This window comes from Mesoplodon bidens (assembly GCF_964165515.1).
Source record: "Mesoplodon bidens genome assembly, chromosome: X".
Lineage (NCBI taxonomy): Eukaryota > Metazoa > Chordata > Mammalia > Artiodactyla > Ziphiidae > Mesoplodon > Mesoplodon bidens.
In genome coordinates, this window is record NC_138163.1 from 23,907,539 (window position 1) to 23,933,053 (window position 25,515).

General features: G+C 46.7%; 1 protein-coding gene across 8 annotated transcripts in view; it reads right to left on the reverse strand.

The window, feature by feature from the left end:
* FHL1 (four and a half LIM domains 1) overlaps positions 1-25,515 on the reverse strand; it is a 60,890-nt gene that overhangs the window by 1,816 nt on the left and 33,559 nt on the right. For 2 of the 8 annotated variants that reach the window (XM_081222572.1, XM_081222573.1), the window contains exons 3-6: positions 2,574-2,755; positions 2,258-2,432; positions 1,477-1,646; positions 844-1,030 (exon numbers count right to left, since the gene is read on the reverse strand). In XM_081222572.1, the coding sequence (XP_081078698.1) occupies positions 844-1,030; positions 1,477-1,646; positions 2,258-2,432; positions 2,574-2,729 (688 nt within the window). In that variant the 5' untranslated portion in view covers positions 2,730-2,755. Of the gene's footprint in view, positions 1-64; positions 265-843; positions 1,031-1,476; positions 1,647-2,257; positions 2,433-2,573; positions 2,756-3,966; positions 4,025-9,969; positions 10,061-18,464; positions 18,683-25,515 lie in introns of those variants that run through there. The other 6 variants (XM_081222577.1, XM_081222570.1, XM_081222571.1 and 3 more) reach the window with 6 other exon arrangements.

Consider the following 25,515-nt stretch of genomic DNA (forward strand, 5'->3'; position numbering starts at 1 on the left):
CGGCCATGGCATCAAAGTGGCCACCAGGAGGCAAACTTGGGCTGTTTGTGGGGTGTGCACTTACCGGGCCTCGAGGAGCTGCTAAGCTTCGATTTTTTCTATAAAGAACCACCACCCACGAGGGACAAGTCCTCTCTCCACCCGGATGCCTGCCCCGGAGGTTGGCGCTGGGAAACAGGGTGAGAGGCAAGCGTTTCCCGTGGCACACTGGGGGCTTCCTAGCTTTAGAGACTGGGTGGCTCACTCTTGACACAGTCCTTTTCCCTGAGGATGGCAAAAGTCTTCTCAAATGTACATTTCAAGGCTCCCCGGGAGATGGGAAAATTGGAGGCGGGGGAGAGGGCCCAGGGCACGTGGACCGCGGCCGCGAGATGAGGAATGAAGTGATTAGCTCGGCTCCTGATCGCAAAAAACCTGCCCACTGGCACCTCTGAGCTAGCCTTCCACTATGGGGTGTTCTCATCCCAGCTTCTCGCTCTCCGGCCTCCCCGCCTCCCCTCCCCTCCCCTCCCCTCCCCCACCCCAGCCCACCCCGCTCCTCTCCCCCCACCCCTCCCCCCAGCATCCCCGCGCAGTGCCTGCCCGTGGCCGTGGGTCTCAGGCTCGTGATCTCCGGCAGCAGCGTAAGTTAGTCGGCAGTCGTCAGAAGTGTTCTGTGTTGCAAAGGCTAACCTGGCCTGGGGGAGAATCCAAACTATTTGGGGGCCTTCGGGACCACAGTGGCAGGGGGAGAGGGCATTCTTTTGGGCCTTTGTGGATGAAACCGACGACGTAGGAAAATGAGAGATGGTTACCATGCGCAAAACCTAGCCTGGCAGACTTAGCAAGGACTCTTTAGCCTACCAGTGATGGGGTTCTTGCATCCAGCACACTTCTTGGCCACAAAGTTCTTGTAGCAATCCACGCAGTAATACTGGTCCTCCACAGCGGTGAAACGCTGCCCAGCCAGCTTCTTAGAGCAGGTAACACACACAAAGCACTCGGCATGCCAGGGCTGATCCTGGTAAGTGATTCCTCCAGATGTGATGGCCTAGACCAGGGAGTGTAGCACCGGATTCAGATTCAACAACCATTTTGTTGAATGCCTACTACCTGCCAGGCACTGTGCTGGGCGCTCTGGTCTACAATATCTCATTGAATCGCCACAACGGCCATGGGAGGCAGGCGCTATTATTATCCCCCAGTTACAGATGAAGACACTGAGGCTCAGAGAATGCAGGCCCCTGTGCGAGGTTACTACATAGCAACTGGGTGGAGGAGGCCGGCCTCCAGAGCCAGTGTGCCCACGGACAGCCTGCCTTGGCCTGGGCGCGGCTTTCTACTACCACAGTCTCCTCATCTGTAAAACGAGAATAATAATTCCTACGTCGCAGGGCTGTCGTGAGGATGGAATGGGATAGTGTGTGTGCAAGTGCTCCGCAAACTGTCAAACGCCTCTAGAAGCAACGGTCAGCGCAGAACTCCCTTGACACGTACCTTGTTGCACTTCACGCAGTGCTTGGCAAACTTGGCCTCGTGGCAAGTCACGCAGTAGAAGTCCTCCCCTTTAGGGAAGAAGCTTCCCGTCCCAATGACTTGCTTGCAGTTGCTGCAGGTGAAGCAGTCTTTGTGCCAGACGGTGCCCTTGTACTCCACGTTCTGATCTCCTGCGGGGGGAAGAGACGGGGTAGCCCCACTGACAGTGCTCTGCAGGGGGCTGCATCCGCTGGCGCCGTCCTGGGCCCTCCAGAGGGGAGGAAATGCAGGCCCTGCAGTTCTTGGCCTCACGCTTCCAGTCACCTACCCGCAGGGGCTTCTCTACCACGTCCTCCTGTGGTCATGCCAACCCAGACTCCGTCGGGGGGGGGACCCCGGCTGTAGTGATTTACGGTCAGATGCGTGAATCCCCGCCCCCCCCACCCCCACAGCCTTTGTGGACTCCGAGATTCAACGGGGGACTACGTGACCCGGAATTACACCCTAAGGAAGAAGCATGCTTCGATCACTTACTATCCCAAGTGAGAAAGCGCTACATACTTTTCACTTCCTTCTCTTGTCACAGACAGTTCTCTCCAGTGTTCTTTAGTTGCCGAGTGTGTGCGTGTGTGCGAGCATATATGTGTACACATATATACGTGTATATATATGCGTGCATATATACGCTGAACTCCAGCCGCGGCTCCCAGCAGCACCAGCCCCATCACCGCAAGCAACCCCACGCCACGTCTGCCCCCAGGGCCTCCTCCCTGGCTGCCCCGGGGCTGAGTGCGGCCGGTACCTGCCACGATCGGCTTGAAGCAGCCCTTGCACTTGGGGGAGTCCTCCCGAGTGGTGCACTTGTTGCACAGGATCTTGTTGTCCTTGGCCACGAAGGTCTCATTGGCCAAGGAGCGGAGGCACTTGGCGCAGCGGAAGCAGGTGTCGTGCCAGTAGCGGTTCTTGTAGTGCACCTCCTGGGAACCAAGCAGGGGGCCGGACGCCGTGAGTGGGGCGTCCCGTCAAGACGACATGGTCCCTCACACCAGAGCCCGAGCGGAAGGGCCGGTGCCTCATCTAGGTCCACCCTCAGCCCCGCCCGCCCCCGCGGCCGCTACCTTGGAGTCGGCGCCGATGGGCTTGCGGCACTCCACGCACGTGTTGGCGCAGAACTTGTCGAAGCACTTGAGGCAGCAGTGGTGGCCGTCCTTCTGCACGTACTTCTTCCCTTGCAGGGGGTCCCTGCAGTAGTGGCAGTCGAATTTCTCAGCCATGGTGCCCACCCTGTAGCTGGAGGGACCTGCGGGGGATGAGCAGGTGGGACAAATGACCAACGGGAAGGCTGGAGCGTGGCCCGAGGGGCTCTGGGGAGGCCACCACGGGACCCAGGCGACAGGCGCTTTCACTGTGACTCCTGCGACGAAAGCGCCCCGCGGTGAGTCCCTGGGGCCCTGGGAGAGAGAGTCCCGCTGGGCCATCCCAACACAGTGCTGCCTTACAGAGGACACTGGGGGAGGGGGACAGGGGTTCTGGTGGGCACGGGGCCCCAAGTGGTGGGGTGAGTGAGGGCAGGGCTGGGACGGGGCAGGCAGGAGAGGGGAGGCCGAGCCTACACAAGGACACAGCTCTCTTGGCCGAGTCTGAGGGCGGGCAGCCCAGCTGGCAGGGAGGGAGGTGCCCAGGCCCTCACTAGAGACCCAACCGGGAACCCCCGCCTACAACTTTCTCAGCGGGGAGAGCATCCTCCGGACGCCCAGCTGTCCTCCTACCTGCAAAATGCAGTTCATCTGAACAGAAACTTACTGCTGACTCTGGACCACGCTAGGCACATAAGCAATGCTTATTAATTTATTTTAAATGTCCCCTTTTAAGTCTGCCAGAGCACTTTCTAATCCCTGAAAAGATCCTAAAGAATTATTTCCAAGATAGTTTACTGACTTTTGAGGCCCAAGTGATCAGGCAAGAGAGGACTTATTGAAAAGGCACTCTTGACGCATACAGGCCAGTTTCATGAACTATCTGTCACAGTGACGTTCGGTTTTGTGATGCGCCAAAATCAAATCCCCCTTTGTTTAAGCAACTAAGGGTCGATACAGTCAATGAACTATACGATTTAGGACATTTGCAATTTTAAAGTATAATCTGGGGGAAAATGGTTATTCCAAGAACCCCTTCCATTGCCTTCATATGAACTACTCCCTCCCCACCCCGCCCCCGGAATCACAGGCACTAAAAAGCACACTGTTAATCCTGCCACCAAAGAGGTACCAAATGTGAGTTTCTATTAGCTCCCAACTTCTGTAAGCAGACGCTAATTTCTTCCTCTCTCCCTGAGAAAGAAACTTACACGGGTGAAATAGACAGCAATTATTTAATTTGCCCAGGAAACAGGAAAACAGAGACTATTTCTCCAACTACCCACAAACGTGGTTACTGTGCAAGCGAACACCCCAGGAGTAATTTAGAGAGAAAGAACGAGGGAAAAGAAACGAGCAGTTGCCCGGTACTCACCACAGCTCTTCCACTAACTGGCCAGCCCCAGACTCCCACTTTGGGTCCCATTCCCAGTTTTTTTTTAATACAAACACATGTCCAAGTTGTTTGGATCCTGTTGCCGTAGGCAACCAAACAGCAGAGAGAGCTAAGGAAACCACACCCTGTGTCAGCACCGCCAGGGCTGGGCTAAGGCGGGGGACTCGCACTCAGACCAGCCTCCAACAAGGGCCGGTGAGCAGCACCCCAGGCCCATCGGCTTTCCAGACACCTGACCACTGAAGCCAAGCAGTGACAGTCTTGTGTGAAGACAGGTGCTTGAGACAGTCATGTCCCAGTTCAGAGATTTACTGAGACTAGAGAATGGTTCTTACTGGCACTTTTCCCCCAAAAGAAAACCGGGGTGTTCCCTTACATAACTGGGTTAGAAAGGAAAAGTAGGGACATGATGAAACCAGGGTCTATCTCCTTGAACTGTTTACTTAAGGCAGCTTTTAAACTGTCTTTAGCCCCTGTGTACACCAGAACGAGCGCCTGTCACAGGGACAGAATGTTGAAAATCACTCTCCTTAATTCATTCTTGTTGGCCTTTCACATGTCACATAAAATCCTTGTCTTATTAGCTCTTCCATATTGAAACTGTGCACTCAGCGAAGGTTTACTTTCTTGTTTAGAGCTGTGTAGAGAAACCAAATAAATCTCCGGTAACAGTAAGTGCCAGGAAATTAAATTATCAGTGGGTCCTAAATGCCATTTGGCAGGAAGTCAGAATTTGTAAGATTAGACAGCACTGGCTTCCTGCGTGGCTAGAGACTATCTTCTTGGACCACATTTGAAAATCCCTCCTTCTCTCTTACCAAAGTCTCTATTTAGAGTAAGTCTGAACCCAACTCATTTTAATATCCCTTTTTTTTTTTTTTTTTTTTTGCAGTACGCGGGCCTCTCACTGCCGTGGCCTCTCCCGTTGCGGAGCACAGGCTCCGGAAGCGCAGGCTCAGCAGCCATGGCTCACGAGCCCAGCCACTCCACGGCAGGTGGGATCTTCCCGGACGGGGGCACGAACCCGTGTCCCCTGCATCGGCAGGCGGACCCCCAACCACTGCGCCACCAGGGAAGCCCCAATATCACTCTCTTTTGATGTCATTCAAAGAAGAAATGGATTCTAAATATTTCTGTACTAGAGTACCATACAGAGACCCACCTAAGGGATGGTTCTGTCTCATGGTATTTCTGAATCCTAGCTTTATGGTAAAAATACAGGTACTTATGTCGTACAAAAAAAACAAACTACCAGAAGACACAGTGAATTCCATTTAGAGCTTTTGGAGAGAAGGAAAACCACTATGGTTTCATACTACCAGAGAGATCTTACCCGCCAAGCCTTTCCCGCCTTAAAACCACATACTTTCAAACTATTATTTTACCAATGCCAAGTTCTTCATTGGTTATTTTCATTGTTCTAGAACACGACTCGCCCAAGAGTTTCTAGGCATCCACACGATGAACTAATCCATGGCTCAGCAATGAACATGGCAGAACCAGAGAGTGCTGAAAATGGAGTCACTGAATCTGTTCACCACTTTATCACACCTACAGTGCAGGGTCGTAAAACCAAGCAGAAGGGAAATTCAGTGAATACCACTAAGGAAAGTTGCCACCACTTGGTGTTTTTGAGTCCTAGCTGTAGGCATTATTATTTTTTCTTTCTTCAGTATGAAAAGCCCAGGGTCATCTCATATTTATTCCCCGCCAATGTATACTTAAACCCAGAGAGTGTGTATCCAGATGAGTGACAGATTTCAAAGGGCACACCCTTTAGAACAGCTTTCCACAGCTGCCTCGAGCCTCTTTCATCTGTGTGCGAACACTTATTTGTCAAGATAAAATAGGCACTTCTAGGAATGCAGGCTTTATTGCCTAAGAAGTAAACAGGCTGGAAATACTTAAAGCATGTTAACAATGTCGATGTCAAATTCATGAACTTTAGTACCTTTTTGCAATAAATCCAGTAAGTGGAACTTTGGGCAACGGGAATGAGCTTACCTTGTGGTTTTCTAACCTTACGATTATTTGGTCCAAAACTATTTCAAAACTTCACACAGTGTACTTAGGAAGAAGTTGGAGTAATACATTCCTGCTGATGAGACAGTTACCACATTAGACGTCTGCATAAAATATGGACAATGCGCAGAAGAGCAAAATGTTTCATTACTACTTATCCTCTAAGAGATGAACAACTCGAAGAAAACGGCTTGTAAATGACAACGCTGACAGGTTCCTAAAAGACAGCAAATACCCTGATTTGTGGGCTGCACCAAATGAGCCACAGTTAAGCTGACTTCATGAGGAGAGACAAGCTCTACGCTTTCCTTTCTTTCCCCTTGTTAGAAATAAAAGAAAAGAGAAAAAAAAATGAAGGTGGCATTTTTACCTCCTCTTTGGGGCTCTCTTTAATCTTAGTGAATGGCATAGACTTAGGTGAGGTGTATCTCTTAGGGAATAATTTTTTACCCCCTTAGCAATTTCTAAGTACATGAAATACAAAACCTTTTAACCTTCCAAAACTTCCAGATCTGTTTGCCTTGACCTATTGCTGTTATCTGGGAAAGGGCGTCATCAATCGTGAGATGAAACACTGGATACATACCAGTAGGACACTACTTCCCTTCCTGCCTTTGTCCAGGACATGTTTGCCCCAGGGAAGCTCTGTGATTAATCTTTTTTTTTTTCTTTTTTTTGCGGTACGCGGGCCTCTCACTGTTGTGGCCTCTCCCGTTGCGGAGCACAGGACCCAGACGCGCAGGCTCAGCGGCCATGGCTCACGGGCCCAGCCGCTCCGCGGCATGTGGGATCTTCCCGGACCGGGGCACGAACCCGCATCCCCTGCATCGGCAGGCGGACTCTCAACCACTGTGCCACCAGGGAAGCCCCTAACTAATCATTTTATAACAAAGATTTCTGTTTTAGAAAATCAGGGGGCAGCGCCTGTGACCCTAAGGTGCTGATGTCTAACTGACAGTCCTTTATAAGACTTAGCCGGTTGGAATGCAGTTGGAAATGTGTCAAATTTTAGGGATTTATTCCAAGATGGTAGCCTGATTTTCTTGCTATGCCTGCTTCAAAAGACACATCATTCTTCACTTAATAAACAAGCTTCCTCTTTCAGAAAATTCCTGAAGTACATCCAACATTCTAAGAGGGGCCTATATAAACCTCAGTATCTCAATAAAAAGTTTTGGCTTCCGATTTAATCATGTACACATACAAGAAATATAACACTGCAACATGTTTTTTTTTTTTTACTATAAACCTCATTAGAGAAGATCCAATTTGTATTTAATAATCTTGTTTCTGCTTTATATGTATTCTCTCATGGATTTCTTGCTAATCTTCATTTTTCCCCTCTTGCCCAAGTGGCTCAAAATAAGAATATTTAGGGAAGAAGTGAGTATTATTAGATAGCATTTTTCTAACTATGTGCTTTCCCTAAGTGGTATAATGTACAGTATAAACAATGAACAGCAACTCAAATGGGAAAAAAATGCAGGTTATTTCTGGCCTGTTAATGGCTAAGTGCAACATACCAGGACGTTAGTTACTCCACGTATGAGAACATTCAACACATGGAACGAAGCCTTTGCTGATGAAAGGGAGGCTTGCACAGCAGTCACGCCTGCGCACCTGGAGGCGCCACCCCACGCGGGGGATAAACACCTGCACAGCTGCGACAGGGAGGGGCTCACGAGTCACTGAAAAGTAGGCTTTCAGAGAATTTCACAGAAAATTGGAAAGTGGTTTTTCCCTTACAAACAGACCAGGTAACAGTTCCAATGTTATTAGCAACTTCGCTGGTATGCTGCATTTAAGAAAAACCCCACCAACTCTCCTTTGGCTTGCTGGTCACAGGTAACCCGGTTTACATGACACCCGGGATCAGGAGGGCTGCATAGAGATGATCAAACGAAACATTACGTGGCCCTGAACTTACCCTAGGCAGATCCTATCCCAGAGCCACTCTGTCCTGACACAGGGCTTTTCTGAACGTCGCACACAATACGTGCAGCACGTTGTGCCTCTCGCACCGTAGAGAAAGGGCTTCTGACCTGGTAGCCAACACATGTGTTTTCAGCTTTTCTAGTTGTGGCAAAGTAGCAGGCGGTCGTTTGGTGGTCATTAAAAGTACAAAACGTTCAGTTTCACCCTCGACCAAGGCTTCTGACTACCACTTTCCAGTTATTTCAGGAAGCCAGTCCACCGGGTCTGCTCCCCTCGCCCACCCGTTCCTGTCACATCCCTGCCTGGAGAGGATGCTGGGTGACTTCACTGCCCTCCCACCCACCCCGTCCTCAACCTGAAAGGCCAAACAGTAAGGGAATGAAATCTGCACAACTTTGCAGATGGTAAGTGTTCAATAACAAAAGGATCAATTCTTGTCCTTGAGACGTCCTCTCAAGTATGTGGATGGTCCCTGAAAATGGATTCTCATCCATCCAATTATCCGAGCCTCTATTTTGTCCACACAAAGTCCATTTCAAGGTACTGTGGGGCTTCTTTCTGTGGGCACTTCTTTTTCAACTGCTTTCATGGACCTATGAACCTAATGTAACACAAGATGAGAGTTCCTGATTTTAAAAATCATCTGGAAGGTGTCAGTAATTTGTCTAGTCACAGTTATAGCCTCCAGATTTACTATAAGCATAATGTCCGGATTTGGTGCACTTTAAAAACCAAGGTCGGGTGTGTTATAAATATGTCACCTTTGAGATATATTTCCCTATTCTGTCATTTAATTAGTAAATAAAACGGGGAGTTAACGTGAGTTCAAGGTCCATTGGAACAACTGCTACAGCTGACTGTTGTCTACACCCAGAGAATATGTACGTTGGCCGATTACCACAATCTCAGGCGTGTAGTGCCATGTTTGTAAAATTGCTCCTGGGGGGTGGGGAGAAAAACAGACAGCTCTTGAACGCTTGGGAACAGGGAAGACATTGCACACTGATTCATTAAAGCAGTGCATTCCATCACAGCATATTCGTTTTAAAACAACGAAAGAGAAATTTCTCAAAGTATTTCCACTGTTTAAGTATTGACAGGCAAATATATATATATATATATATATATATATATATATATATATTGACAAGCAGTTACAAGCTTTCAAAATCAATTTTTCCAAAAGACTGCCGCTGATAATTATAATACTTTGCCCCTTAATCTGAAAGCTGGGAGATGGGACAAAGTACCTGGTTGCTAAGAACGGAGACTGTTACTTAGGCAGAGGGCAACAGAGCCACAGTGACATTCCTGGCTTCGCAGGAGAGAGTGGCAGCAGACTAACTCCAGAGAACCAGGTTTTCTGCCGAAACTGGCGGTCCTTCAGTCCCTACCCCGGGGGAGTCTTGCCCATGGCCCAAGGGCTTCCTCAGTGTCAGGAAGACTCTCACGGTAATGACGGTCTAGAAGTTCCGAACCTTTGCCCCTTTTTCTGATCAGAACAATTAATAACCTATGTGTCATATCAAAAGCATCATAGCAATTTATTCAGGAAGGAAAAAACATGGCTCAGAAAAGGAGAAGATGTGGTTAAGTCAGTATGGACTTTCTTAGTTACAAATCTTCCTCCTTCCAGCTCCATATTCGATTGACCTTTTCTAAACACTTTAAATTCGATTTATAGCACTGTCAAGATGAAGACTTGTATCTTATAAATAACAAAAAAATTCCTAAAACAACAAAGAAAACCTCCTTCCTCACACAATCTCTTTCAGCTTCATAAGATATCCTAGAAAATGTACAATACAGTAGTATGTTTATACATTAAAAAAAAATAAGGCACTCAAACTGCTGATTTTATTTGAATAAGAATAATCTTTTGTCTTGGAAACAGCATTCGAAGAAGGCAAGGACAGAATAGGACAGAATAGAGACGAGCTATGATTTACTATTTAGACAAATCATAAGATTCAGTGCCCAAATAAAACTGTGCTTCCTAGAAGGTAAAGAATATGAAGCTTTTACCTGAGTGTCTATGGGAAGCCATGGCTTAGACACCAAGTTCAGGAGCGGCACCTAGACCAGTCTTCCCTCAAGCCCAGCTGATAAGGCTGTGGCTCAGTTGTGAACATACATTTAAGGGGAAGCGGCTAACACAAAAATAACCAAGAGCAGATGGCCCACCCCTCCCCAGAGATCACAACCTTAATCCCACTAGAAAATTCTTAACCATTTTAGGTGATCCAAGGGAGAAGAATAGGACCCAGTAAAAATACCAAACACTACATATAAATACCTGTGGGGCTACTCAGCATCCAAATTAGCTCCAGAGCCAGAGAGGCCACATAGAAAGTGATCCCTGTACCGGAATAAAATTTGGACTCGGCCCTGGCATACCTTAACGCTGAGCCACCCTCATTAATCCACTTTATATGCCTAAAGAGCTTGCATTTGGTCCTTTGAAGAATTCATTTTTGTGCTGTTAATGATAAAAGTAACTATAAGAGACAGACTTATGCTACCAGTGTAATTAAAAGGGATTAGACAGTATGAATATACAGATCAAGGGCATTATCTCTGTCCTACTTGCTCTGCACCAGAGATCAGGAGAATACTGAAGACAGCAATCCTAGCCTCGTATCTCCTTAGTGTCAGAGCAGGGCAGGAGGGAGAGACATACACGCCCACTATGTACACCAAGGAAGAGACATCGTCCCACAAACGGAATCTCTCGCTTTCCACTGTCAGGAACAATGAATGTAAAAATACGGACAAAAACATGGCGCCCTAACATGTTGTAACGGCTCAACAGGTCGTCCACTGGCCAGAGGCTGGTCATCAGGATGGAGCTCTAGGAGGGGCCTGTGAGTCCCTCCCCAACCCGCATCCGGATCCTTCTCTAGCCTCAGCCCTGACCCCCTCGCCCTCACGCCTTGCTGGCTCCTGCGCTCTCCAGATACGCCCCACCTCAGGGTCACGGCGGCCACATCCCCTCAACACGAGCCTCTCCCGGCTGCTCCTCTGCTTCCTTCGAGGCTTTGCTCCAAGTCACTGTTTCACTGCCGTCCTCTTTAACCACCCTGGTTTAACCTTGCAAACATGCTCCCCACCCCCGCTCTCCCTACCTCTTCCCCAATTTGTTCCCCGAGAAAACTTTATGCTGAAAAAAATGAATTAAAAGATGTGGAAAGTGTTAATCAAGTCACATATGAAACAGAAACGTAGTCCCACCTGGAACCCAAAAGTGGCTTCAGCCAGCCATTGAACTTCAAGGAAAGGGGACGACCTGCGCTCTGGGTCAGGCCATGTCTCGTCTAGCGCTTGTCACTGGTTTCACCCTCTTCATGCATCTTCTCCCCAGGCTGAGGGCCGGGGTCATGCTTTACTTGGCTTCCTGCTCTCAGAACCAGCAGGTAAGTGATACACGCTTCACGATGAATGAGTCAATGAGCTTCCCGGCTCTTATGCTCTTCAAACGTTTAATGAAAAGTTATTCTAAATATATTTTGTTCCCTTAAATGTAAAAATGACTATAAACACAGCAATATTGTTATATACGGGTTATATGAAACATACTCAGGAAAAACAGCTGAACTGTCTTGGATTATTACAGTATGGTATGCATTCAACTTAAAAGAAAAAAAGTTATTCTAAAAGATAGCTAAAACTGTAACTCCTAGTTAGCTGGAAAATGATATAACAGTGAAACCCCGGACATTACAGGCAGATTTATTACATGTCAAGAAAATAAAGATTAAAAAAAAAAGGAAAGAAAGCCTGGGAAAAGAAGGGAAGGGACACTGCGCTCCCACCACGCCTCCGCCTCCGCAGCCTTTCTTATCTCGGCTGATTGCGTTCTGGCAGGGAGACTGGCCAGTCTGAACGACGCCACGCCCCTAAAACAAACTCAAACTTTTCACCCAGAGGAAACGCTCTTAGTTTATTAGAGGATTAACCTTTACGAACCCTAAATTTTCGGTTTTAGTGAGGTATATTTTTAGGTATACCTGAGGGTTTGTTTTTTTTCTTTTGTGGTACGCGGGCCTCTCACTGCTGTGGCCTCTCCCTCTCCCACTGCAGAGCACAGGCTCTGGACGCGCAGGCTCAGCGGCCATGGCTCACGGGCCCAGCCGCTCCGCGGCATGTGGGATCTTCGCGGACCGGGGCACGAGCCCGTGTCCCCTGCATGGGCAGGCGGACTCTCAACCACTGCGCCACCAGGGAAGCCCGAGCTGAGGTATCTTTAAACGCCCCTCTCGCCGTGCCACGAACAATAAGCTCAGCGTGCCCAAGGCTCTCCTCCAGGAAGTGAAAGGTGACAACAGCATATGGACAGACCGAGAGCCATACAAAATGAGCAAATACACCTAAATCTCTTTTGCCCGAAACACGAGAAAAAACACAAAAACATGAGAACTGCTTTCTGAGTATTCATTAATTAGTCAACTCCGAGCAGCCGGTGTGGGCTGGGAGCTCGGACGACGACAACAGCATTTACTCTGCAGTTTGCGCCAAGCAGGTGAAGTCCACCTTCCAAAGAACTGCATGAGGTGTGACCAACACCTGCTCTGACATCTGTCCCCACTGCCCATGTCCTCAAGTCACAAAGCTGTAACTTTCACAAAACCAAAACGGAGAAGGCCCTCTGTCAGCTGAAAATCAATTTCTCAGTAAGAAGAGTGGGGGGCTCAGTGGTTCAGAAACTGTGACGGTCACTCAGCAGACACCCGAACGGGCACTGCTTTCATCAGCGTCTGAGCCACCTTCATTTCACATCACCAGCAGGACGTGTACCAGCATCCCTAATAATCAATGTACTGTTTACAAAGCACCTTCCTACGCTGTTGGTGGAGCAGGCTGGTGTTTCATGAACAAATCGCTTTAGCGTGTGAAGGCCACACTTCGGGCCTTCCGGCCTCCCCTGCTCTCGCGAACATCAGGATGACTCGTCAGTGCGTGCTGGGCATCACAGCTCCTCGGCCCCCTGTCGCGTGGGGACCCCTGAGGCTCCACTTGCCTCAGTGTATCTACACACTCTGGTCCCCCAAGCACGCTGCACTTCCATTTAACCTGCCTTCAGCTCCACCTGTGGAGAGTGCCACCCCACGCATTCGCTGATTTTATAAGAGCACTTGCTGAACACACATCCTACTGTGCAGTGCAAGATATTTTGCTGGTCACAAAGAATAAGAGACAGTCCTTCCTTTGCAGTGTACCAAGATCAACCTACAGATGACTAGCATGCAAAGCACAGCACGGTGAGTGCGACAAGACAGATGGGAAGTGGTGTCGAGATTTATCACAGGCAGAGATCACATCGGGTTTGGGGGACCGGACAAGACTAGATGGCTGGGATGGTGTGTGCCCTGGTCCCTGAAGAACGGGGGATACTGCAGCACACAGAGAAGGGCAGGGGCCATTCCAAGAAAGGGTAGAGCGCGAGCAAAGGTACGAGCAGAGCAGGGCCCGCTCCAGAGGCAGGACGCAATCACACACAGACACGCGCAAGGGGAGGGCACAGCCTGGCAAGGAATGGCACGGGCAACAGCCTGAATGAGGGCACTCAGGGCAGCGGGCACCGAGAGGAGAGCTGGAAGGGACACTGTGGGGCAGGACCAAGAGGACGGCTTAGGTATGTCAGCAGGGGAGGAGCCGTGACCCCTCTGAGGTCGTGATTCTGGGTGATGGGGAAGCGACGGGGGATGTGGGAGGCGGAGCCGCTGTGGGGAAAAACGGCACTTTATTTTGGGCTCTATGAGGAGGTTCTTCTGAGATGTCAACAACTAAGCCCCTTTAATAGGGTCCAAGTTGTCAGGCCAAGAGAGAAACAGGGATGAGGGTGAGGTTCCAGTGGAATCATGTTTGTGGGGATTCTTGCCCTGCAATCGAAGCTCAGAATCTCTACCTCACAAATACCAGTGGGAGGATCAAACTTCCGAAGCTCAAAGGGGTGCAACCTAAGAGTCAAACATGACAAATTCAGTGACCTAGTTGGCCCACATCTTGGGAGTTCCTCACTCACGGCTTGGCTTGTGCTCACCCTTCTCCCCTGACTGCAGTTTTCTTCTCCTGAAGAAATCTGAAAACTTACTCAGGTTCACTTACTGGCTGTGAGTCGCCGCCAGAGGCAAGAGAATGACAAGCTGGAATGGAGTGTTTGTGGATGTATCAGTGGTTTCATCTTAATTTCTCTCTTCCGCCCTTCTTCTCCTCCCCATGTGTACCACTAATGCATTAACACACAGCACGTTTTTTCTCGATATAACTTTGCCAGACTCCCCAGTCCCTCCACCAACAATCTTCCTGAGTGACTCCAACTGCGCGATTAAGGCACCTAGTCATGCACCGAGACGCGATGTGATTCAATGTTGAGCTCTCCAGAGTATTTCTGGCAAGAAAAAGCCCAGGACGGCTTCTGCCATCTCATGTTCCTGTCAACCTTCAGGGTGGGAAAGAGTACTTTTTCTTACCTAGTAGCCAAATTTTGCATAGTCACCGCTTAAGTGTCACAACCAGTCAAAGAATAAAACGAGGGGACCCCCCAGAACCACACGAGGGGCAATTATATCAGGTAAGGCCCGAATAAAAGCAAACCTGGAATTCTTCCTCCCCAAAGGGCCTCTGAATCTCGGAGCGAAGGAAAGGGTGGCTATGAAAGGGGAAGACCTGTTACAAATGAGATAAAATACATGAAACAGAACACCCTGGAAATGGCCAAGCACCTTGGAAGTGCTAATTCACTCCAGTGAAGGCCTGTTCATTTCACAATTCACCAGGGCTTAGAAAATCTCCATGTAAGACTCAGAGATTAAGCATTTAAACACGTGCCATGGCCTCTGCCATTTGATTTTTGAAAATGTCATTCCATGATTAGTAACAGTTTTAAATGTCTCCTGTCCCCAAAGCCTGCCCCTTCCTATACTGCTCCTAGACTCTTGCCAAGATGTAGGAACTGTACCAACCACATCCCAGAGATATTTCTGTGGGCTTCTAACCAGAAATCACCACCAGGACAACATGAACAAATGACTTTCAAAGTTAGCCACTATGATGATCTCAGATTTAAAAATATATATTTGAAGTGGCACTTAAAAGAGGAAATAAAGAGAAAGTGATAAAAGAAACGAAACAGAAATCAGAAAGAGTTTTAAAAGGCAATACAAATACAGAATTTCAGATCAGAGGAAAACGAATATTTCATGAAACGGAGAAGCTTGTAGGGATAAATCTTTGTCATATTTTAGGTGTTAAAATTCTCTTCCAGTCTATTTCTACCACCACCACCCACTTGTGATATATCTGTTTTATTTCCATGTTGCCATGTGCCATGACTCAAAACACCCTTTCAATCATGCTAACTCCTGGCATTCACCAAGCCCACCTGTTATGGACATTTCAAGCCTCTGATAGATGCTTGAGAGCTGAACATTCCATGACCCTAGTCTATAATTTAGCCAGCTGATTAATATCCATAACAGGACAGAACAGCAAATCAAATAAGCTTCCATCTCCTTACTCTTAATTCTGCTACCTGGGACCGACTGCCTTGACCAGACGTGTGATCATAATAACTCATGAGCCCTGCTTTGGGGTGTGAGATCTCAACTAGTAACATACAACCTGTGCTCATGTACCAAAGGACTGGAATTACCACATCCCCTCATTATGCATTGGTGCCTTCAACTCCGAAACAGGGGAAAGCCCCAGAATTCAGGGTAGAGGTTGGAAACACGAGTGGTTCTGCGGGGTTGGTCACGGGGCACAGAAGTGGGTGTGGGAGCACAGGGGGAGGAAGGGCGTCAAGCTGTGATCTGGGCGTCACTCAGGAAGTCTAGATTTTGTCAGGCAACAGGGTTGACTGTTTGATAGCAGGGCCAATCGCTTTCCTGGAGGAAGGAAAGCCTCACTTGGTCCCCATATGCCAAGTTTCCCCGAGGGCCATTATTTGTCTGCCTGACCCAGGAGGGTGCCCGTCCACGGCGACTCACGTCTGGGAGAGCAAACATGAAGAACTTTCTGTGGAAAGAGCCACGCTGTTGGCGAGGACAGGCACTATAACCGGAAAACTCAGTGGCGAGACGGAGTAAAGGCCAGTGCGCCCTGCCGTGAGGTTACTGCCCCTGTCAGTCTGTGCATGGGGAGGACGCGGCACGGGGGCACGGGCTCCACCTTCATCAAGACCGCATGATGACAGAGTCGGAAACGACCTCAGAGGCCTCATATTACGGACGGGAAAACTAAGGCCCAGAGACGGGGGGTGACTTCCTCACTGCGTTAGCAGCAGCTCCAGGTCTGGAACCCGGGTGTCGGGGCCCCCCAAGGCACCGCTCCGGGCACGTCATGCTGCCACCAGCAAGGGCTCTACTCACGACGCCGGAAAACCTGCATGCGGGTTTATTTCTGCTCAATGGAGGTCACAGTCCCTTGACTTCTGGTCATCATTGGCAGAGGCTGGGTGCCTGAGTCACCGATACCGAGACTAAGGGACACCTCTACGATCTGTGGATGAAAACACCTCGTAGGTTCTCTCATGCTACAGCCAGGGTCTAGTCAAAGTGACCGTACACTTCAGCTGAGCTCAGTGGGAAGCGGCAGCTGATACGGGGCCGAGAGAGCAGGGCCCGGTCAATGGAGGAGCAGAGGGTCTCCCTGAAACAGCTGACACTCCAGAAGCACGAGCGAGTCGTTTCAAAGCTCTGGAAGTCAAGCAGCACGTTCACCGTGCCAGGCGGGCAGCACGCGACCAGAACGACAGGGACACGAGGTCCAGCAAACACAGCCCAAGAAGGAGTCTCTAGCTGGAGTGGCAGAAGCCACCACAGGTCACGCACTCGGAGAGATTACATCACGTTCACCTCAAACTCCAACCCTTCCTGTTGGTTTTCCAGCAGTGTGACAATCAAAGAGGACAAGCGTGTGACTATGGACCGAGTGTAAACAAGACCAGATTGTCGGAGGCAGGGAAACCCAAATGAACAGTGATGGTGATCACTGCATTGAATGGAACTCGGATGAAATGGTTTAGACTCTGGACCATGACTATTTTTGAAGGCTTCCATGAAAGAAATTCAAGTCTTAATTTTATATGAGATTGTCTGAGCAATCAACACTGTTCTAAGACAAATAACATAGAATTTGCCCTGGGTTTAATACGGGGTTGTTTTATAAAGTTTCAAGGGAATACAGCATAGTGGCTAAGGGAATGGACTCTGGAGCCAGAATGTCTAGAATCAACTCCTGCCTCCACCACTTACTGGTTGTGTGCGAGCAAGTATTACTTAACTTCTCTGTGACTCAATTTGCTCATCTTTAAAATGGGGATAACAAGAGTACCTACCTTAACAGGGCTTTCATGAGAAATAGTAAATACTGGCAACATTTAGAACAGTGACTGGCACACAGTAAGCACAACGTGTTATTTATTCAATTTCACTCTAAAAATACGGATGTCCCAAGAAGCAGATTCCTGCAAAAGAGGAATTTATCCTCAAGTTTACCAATCCACAGGGGATATGTGGAAAGAGATAAGAGCTCAGGATCTTGGCCCAGAGCCCAGCTGCAAGGATTACGGGCCTGAGAATGACTGGGGCACCCAAGAACAATTCTGAAACTCCTAGGAACTCAGAGGAATCAGCCCAGAGGGGAGAGCTGTACCTCCCATAGGGACAAGGAGGGCTTATGAACACATGACGGAGACCTACGGAGAACAAAACTCTGCCCTTTCGATCCTCTAGTGAAAATAAAAGACCCACTAGGTCTAGGTCTCCTGCTCAGTCTTGGGCTGGGGAGGGATCTTCCCTACATCCCTCCTACAAGTAAGGGCCCAGCGAGCCCAATGGACGATCAGACCTTCCTACATGATGAATAAGGCCTTGCTTCGATGAGACTAATTAATGAGGTAGGCCCCCTGCGACTCACATCTCTGATCTTCAGTTGGCCTACGAAGATCAACAATGAGAAGAGGCTGCCTGTATCCCTGGGAGCCACAGCTCCAGCCAGAACACAGGTTAGTCTTGGATCGCATGAGTTCATTCGGAATGAATGCCAAGGACACGCATCTGAAGACGCTATCTTCTTAGGCCACTTACAAGGAGGACTCAGCAGCTTGGCTGAGGTAAGGCTGCTTGGGGAGAGACTTCGCTTGAGCGAGCACAGTCAGGCTGAAAGTCTCGGGGCAGCAGAACTGAGCTGTGCGTCGTCTACCCCACCCCTGAGCAAAGATACATGGTGCTCAACCCCCTAGGCCCAACCCCAAGACGAGCTCAGGTTTAGGCACCTGGAGTTGGGAAGACTGACAGAAGACTGTTATCTGACCAGCCTACGGACAGGTTGATGCCATGACGGCAACGGCCCAGCACCTGTGAACACTCCGTGACTGGGGGAAGAGAGGTCACATAGTCAGGTCCACCGATCTCACCCGAGAGCCCTAAGGCTAAACCCCTCTGATTAGGAATGGCCCCTCAAACCCCGAGACTCAGCTTGACCCAGGAGAGCCCAAGGAAGGGTGTGGGGCGGCTCACCGGCGAGGCAGGCTAGGGGCAGGAGTTGCTCTGACATCAGCTGCGGGGAGAGGAAGGGCAGCTGCTCCGAAGATTCTGAGGCTCCTTTGAGAACTCCCATAACCTTCTCTCCTCGTGGCAGGGAGTGGGGAAGGCCTGCAGCCACAATCTCTCAATCTCATATAACTGTAAATCCTTTTTTTCGGCTATTTTGCTTAAAATTCAATCAACCAGGGCTTCATGTGGGTTAACAATATTCCCCTAGAAAATAAAAAGATCACTGGTGGGTGTTAGTGAAAGTAGCTAAAGGACACGGAGTCTTCCGGCGTCATCAGCGATACTACGTAAAATATTTTACAATGGAAAGGTTTCTTAGGTGGAAACTTAAGAAAGTTGTTCCCTGTTTAATATGCTCACAGTGATTCTTAAGGTTTCCATGTTCATGACTTCACCAAGTTGTTTTTTTATTTCATTTACTGTGATACAATTTACACAACATAAAATTCATCCCTTAAAAGTGTACACTTCAGTGGGTTTCAGTACATTCATAAAGTTGTGCAACCATCAGCCTTATCTAATTACGCAACATTTTCATCATCAAAAAACAAACCCGAAAGTCATCAGCAGTCACCCCCTATTCCCTCTCCCCCAGCCCCTGGCAACCACTGATCTACTTTCTGTCTCTGGGGATTTGCCTATTCTGGACATTTTCATACAAATAGAATCACACAATGTGTGACCTTTTGTGGCTGGTTGCTTTCACTTAGCATGTTTTCAAGGCTCGTGCATGTTGCAAATGTGTAAGTACTTCATTCCTTTTTATTGTTGAATGATATTCCATTGTCTGGATATACCACACCCCATTTATTCATTCACCAGTTGATAGACATGAATTGTTTCTACTTTTTAGCTATTACGAAAAATGCTGCTGTGAACATTCTTTTTTTGCACATGGATTTATTGCATTTTTAAAATATCTATTGATGAAAAGGTAGTGAAAAGTCTTCCTCTCCTGCCGGCCCCAGACACCTATTTCCCCCTCTCCATCAGGAAGCAATGATACCGGTGTCTGATGTTTCCAGAGGTACTGGGCATATGAGAAATAGGCAGCCATGTACACTTTTTTCTTTTTCCTTTTTTAAAAACATAACACTGATATACTATACATACTCTTCTACAGCTTGCCTTTTCTATTCAATATATTTTAGAGAGTTTCCATGCTAGTACATCAAGAGCCTCCACTTTTGTAACACATACATAGTATTCAACTGTGTAGCTGTACCACAATTTACAGTTCCTTACTGATAGACATTTAAGTTGTTTCCAGCCTGTTATTACAAACAATGATGTAAGAAATACACAAAGTTTAAAACGATGCAATGAATCAACTAGAAAAAGTACTGTGGTGAGTTTGACCAGACTGCCTTCCCCTAATACCCGACAAGGGTCAGCTGCACTCAAACAACCAGAGTTGTGATTTATTTACAAGGAAAGAGAGACAGAGAAAGGAAAAGGATGAAGGGATCTCAAGTGGATCAGGCAGCACCCACCAAGGCTTACTGAAGTGGTAGATTATTTTTGTTCAGGCAGAAAAGACGCCATCTGGAAATCCCATGCCAACTATGCTAAGGTTACCCTCAGCTAATAAGCCACCCAGACAGGAAGTGGCTTTTGATTCCAAGTCGAGTGCTCTTTGCACCAAACCGCAAGTCTTGGCCAATGAATTACAAGACAATAAACTGAGTCAAACGCTTTTCCTGACAACGTACACACGTGCTCACTGTGGTGCACCGTGATGCACTGGTGGCAACGGAGACGTTACCCCTTGAGATTAAGGAGGCGCTTAGCGTTCACCAGGTCTTTAGGTGGAAAAGCTATAAAGTACCTATGGTATTTGACTTTCAAGTGTTCACATTCTCTTCTTTATCTATTGAACAAAATGAAAGGTGGCTTCTCAGCCAGGGTCTGGAGCCAGCTGAGCTGGGCACGGGTGCCCGTGCTCAGCACCAAGCCGGTGCAGCTGAGTCACGAGGCTGACCTTCACCTTGCCTGCCTGGAAGGCAACATTGCACACCTTCCTTATGGAAGCCTGTCAGGGATTTTCCAGCTCTGTCTGCATCAGAGCTTTAAATGAACCCTGCAAGAAGAGTAGCTTGATGTCTGTCATCTCAAAAGTCAGTCTTTTCTGAAACGGGCACTTGGTTTTTAAAAGGTCGCATAACTAACAGAAGCCAGGTGACTCGTGCTCTGTGTGTCACTGATTTCGCAACTTAGATTGTACCTCCCTGTTTCTCCAACAAGCAAGAAACAGAAGTGTCATTTGTACCCCGACTCCAATCTCACAGTGAACATTTAAAAAATTAACTCTTTGGGTTTCGGGAAAAGGGGTTCATGTTTGTAAATCAGCATAATATATGTAAATCATTAAAAAGTATGTCTATCAGCAGTTTTTGTTAGGTGTTAAAATAGGGGTCCTCAGTCATGGTGTTGCAGCAGGTCAGTGTGGAGAACCAGGAGTATAATAAAAATACAACACTAATTCATTTCAATTCACTTCAAACTGTCTACTCATTTAATGTCATAAACAAATGCTAAATACATGCTACATAAATGATCATATTGGACAAGGAAGTGTACAGAGAAGAGACGAATTCAGGAGCTGTGAAACAGGACATTTAATTCTGAAAGTTTTAGCAAGTGCAACATCAATTACAAGTTAATTCTGTCAAAGTAAATGGAGACAACATTATAAAAGTTAAATTCATTTTAAGCTGGCATTTAATGAAAAGAACAGTGAACGTTTGGTTGGCTTCACTGTTTTGTAACTCAAGGAATGAGCAACAGATATGGAATCAAAAATCCTAGGTAGAATCCCTGACTCTGCTGACCTGCTCACAAGCCAAGTTATTTTTTCTTCCTCATCGAGAAAATGGGGACATGAATACCGCTCCTGCTTTCTCTATAGGATTGTTTTGGGAACCAAATTAAATCACGTGTGTCCAAGTACTGAACTGAAAAGTATGAACTGAAAAGTCATGTCAAAATAAAATATCTGTAAAAGAAAAAATATATATATAAATCAGGCTTTGTACCTAAGTAGACAGTGTCTTCTAATTTTTCGAGTGGATTTCATTTTTCGCACGACTTACGAAGTTTTCAGAGTAAGCACATACACAGTTATACACCATACACCATAAAATCTAGTAGCAGATCATTGTGAAAAGACTGGCGATCTCTCTCACAGTAGCCCAAACTTCCAAGGATATAGAATTTAAAAAAATAGTCATATGGGTATTCTAGTTTTACTCAGGATCTAGCTATTTAATCCTCTTGCTATTTAGTTAACATTTGATTCTTTGCAAAGGCACAAGTAGCTGGGTACAAATGTATTATAAGCTAGCTCCACATAATCTTGGTTCTTTGCTTTGATCTAAAAATCAAAAGCATACTCCTCTGCCTGTTTGTAGAGGGTATTTTTTGTTGCTTTGAGTAACTGACATGGTTTATCCTTCACTCTTCACAAAGAGAACAACTTGGCAAGCTCTCAACCAGAGAAAAAATTAAGCCAAGGTTAGTCAGAAGACTTTTTTTCCAGAAAAATTAAATAAAACAAGGAGCACTTTTTATTTGTTGTCTAAAGGGCTGGAGATTTAGTAACCACTTGAAGAAGTGAGTTTATCCCTTTGTAACACAGCCAAGACGGGGTTTATTTTCCTACTGTTATGATGGTAACTTAGAACACATAGGACAACAATATCAAATATCAGTTCCCTCCAGAGTTGTAACTTTCTAAATGTAGTAATTAGTAATTTGTCAAGATTATCATTCAACATACAAATAGTTTCTACAGAGTAATTTGAACCCTGATGCCACCTTCTATATCAAGTCCTCAAATGCTATCAAATATAAACCAGGTACTGTTTTCATGAAAGAAGAGTACAGGTGTTACACACAGATAAACTGACACGGTAAAAAGATTAAGTGTCTTGCCTTAAGAGAGGGGAACAAGGTCAAACTAAGAATAGAAGCTCACACTGTCACCTGTCGTAATCATAAATCTAGAAAACTTTCCACCTTCCTGCCAGCAATAGGTACACAGTCTAATCAATTTCTATGTGTTTTAAACATCTGTTTTGCAGTCAGGAAATGAACCTTCTAAACTGATTTGTGGACGTATCGTTTACTTAAGGGTGGTACTGTACATATGAATGACAGAATATAAAGTATTCATATACAAAACAACAGTTTTCAAACAAAATTAAATCGGAGTAATGTTAATACCTAAATGTTAATCATTCAAAAACTTGAGCTATAACGGAAACTAGATATAGTTTTAAATGCCCCTATTATACTATACACAGTAAATCAGTTTTATTATTGGTGCTTATGAAAGAAACCATCACAGAACAAGTCAGTCACATTCTGAGATCAAAGAGCAAGTCGGTAGTAGAGGAACTGAAACCTCTGCAACCTAATAGTCTCTTCCAAGACCAAAGGGCATTATCCTTCCATGGTGCCAAGGACTTCTTACAGGTTTTAAAGAGTAGTGTGTCTGTCTGAAGGCGCTGCTTAAGGTTTTACAACTCTTTATAGGTAATTTTTAAATTCATGTTCTACTGACACGTTGAAGATATATCTAACCGCCCAGTTCTTCACCCACACCCCGCCACCTAGTCCCTGCCCCAAAGATTTTCTCTCCTAACTTTCTGTTCTTAAACATTAGATTTTCTTGGAAGGTCCAGAGACTGGCAGCACCGCAGAGATCTGCTTCTACCCCGGGCAATAGCAGCTGGAACTGCAGTGGAAACTGCAGGATTAGCCCCTATACGGGGAAAGGCTTTTAAGGGATCTCCCGCCAGCGAACTCAGGGGTGTGAGGGAAGACTTCCAGAAGGAAATACACCCAGCCAGCCCCCTGGGGCCAAGGGGGAGTGTTTAGACAAGGTTCTGGGGATTGGGAGTAAAGGGAACGACGACGCAGCTTTGCAAGGATGGAGGGAGGCTTTCTGCATAAAGGGGGTAAGAGCCGCACACTAAAATCTCTCATCTCCATCACGGTCTCACGGTTCCAATTGTAACAAGAGCGTTTTTTATAATAATTTGCACTTAACACCTTGACACCAGGGTTTGGGATGGGATCCAGCAGAGACCAAATTTAGTCCTTAGTTAACTGCTCCCCTGCTTTCCAAATATAACAGGTTTTGTTGGAGTGACCAACACCATGTATTTTGTAACACCTGAAAAGATGATCCTGCCTCTCTATAAGAACTGTAAGTTATCTGGCTCCTGTCTCGAGGATGAAAACAAAGTTTACAAGTATAACCCCCCTTCTCTATCAGAGGTCAGCAACGTCTGAGTCACGAAAAAGTTCAGATTTCAAAATAAGCCAGTATTCTTTTCCAACTCCATGCCAGAATTCCAGAAACTCTGCGACTTTTTTTTCTGGCCGTGCTCCAGCATGCGGGGATCTTAGTTCCCTGACCAAGGATCGAACCCGTGCCCCCTGCAGTGAATGCGTGGAGCCTTAACCACTGGACCACCAGGGAAGTCCCCCAGAAAATCTGTGACTTTTAAGAAAGGCTCCTGAATTGTTTCCCAGTGAAAAGGGGGCATTTATTTGACAGCTTCTTTCACAGGACTCGATGCCAATTTAGGCACATTTGTATAATGTTCGAAAAGCCAGACTCAAAGTGTGTGAAATATATGAACTTATTTGACTGGTGAAATCTGCTACATTTACTTTGAAATGCATCCCCAAATCATATGCATTGATGAGTAAAATGCTAATGGGAGACGACTCCAGATGCTGGGGATACAGGTGTTCACTGCAACATCATTTCAACTTTGAAAATCTTCATAATAAAATGTTAGGAGAAAATAAAATATAGATACGCAAACATTTTAAAAATCAACCGCAGCTACAAACAAGCAGGTACTGGCCTAGATACAGGCACAGAATGCGGTACCACCCAGAACAAAGGGACCAAAGTGAGAATGGTGGCCTCCAAGTGAAAGAAATCTGCTAGAGCCATTGTAAGGCATTTCGGGCGTAATCAAAGAAGCCCTGAAAATCTCATAACGAACCGTACTATTGCACCCATGCATTTTCAGACTTGTGTTGAGCGGTTTGAGCTATGGGCCAAGAGAGAGACCTTTCGAAAGGTTCCCTAATCCATTCACACAGCCCCATCTGAGGGATGACACTGGAGCCAGCCTCCGGCCTCTTCACTACCTCTCCTGTTATATGGTGGTTTCAAGTTGAAAGCATATACTCGTCTGTTTCCAGATTCCTAAAGGTACTAGAAAAAAAAATCTAAATATAACAGATGGATAAGTGCTCACTGTAACTGGAAACCAAAATGTAACTTCAGCTTTTGCAGGCCGATGCCCTAACACCATGGCTTTAGTGTAATGGTCTCACTGAAGACCTTTTGTCTTTATTCCCACAACAGAAATATTATCCTGACTTTGATGAATGACACGTAAGTGTTACTCAAAATTTTATTTTAAGCTGACATGAATAACCTTTACTTATTTTAAAGTCATTCAGTAAGTGTTCTCCAGTATGTTAAGATTTACTACAAAACACAGTTGAGTCTGTCTGTTGTTTTTTATCAGTGCTTTCTAAATAGCTCGATACACTTCTAAAGAAATCTAATTCACATTAGATTTTTAAATGCTGGTGAAACCTCTGAAACATTTGTATGAGTTCTAGGCTTCCACGGAATATAACCAATAGGTTAGAAGGACCCTCTATTTGTACTGTTAGTGTTTATTAAATCTACCACCCTTGGGTGATATAAACAGCCACTAAACCCTCTCGAGACCTTGTATAAGTACGCGGTATCACACTGGTAACTTCCTGCCCCGCTATCCTCAACCCCAATTCTCCGCTTTTACTAATATAAACCAGACTCTCAACTTTATTTCCTAGACTGGCCTTCCAAATTTCAACAGTACAAATAATGTGACCATGTAAAGTGGGAGAAAAGGGGCAGTGATACAAAGTGTTTGTTTACTTGCCGGTAGTTAGAAACAAAAACTCCCCCGGGTCTGAAAATGGAGCTTATTTC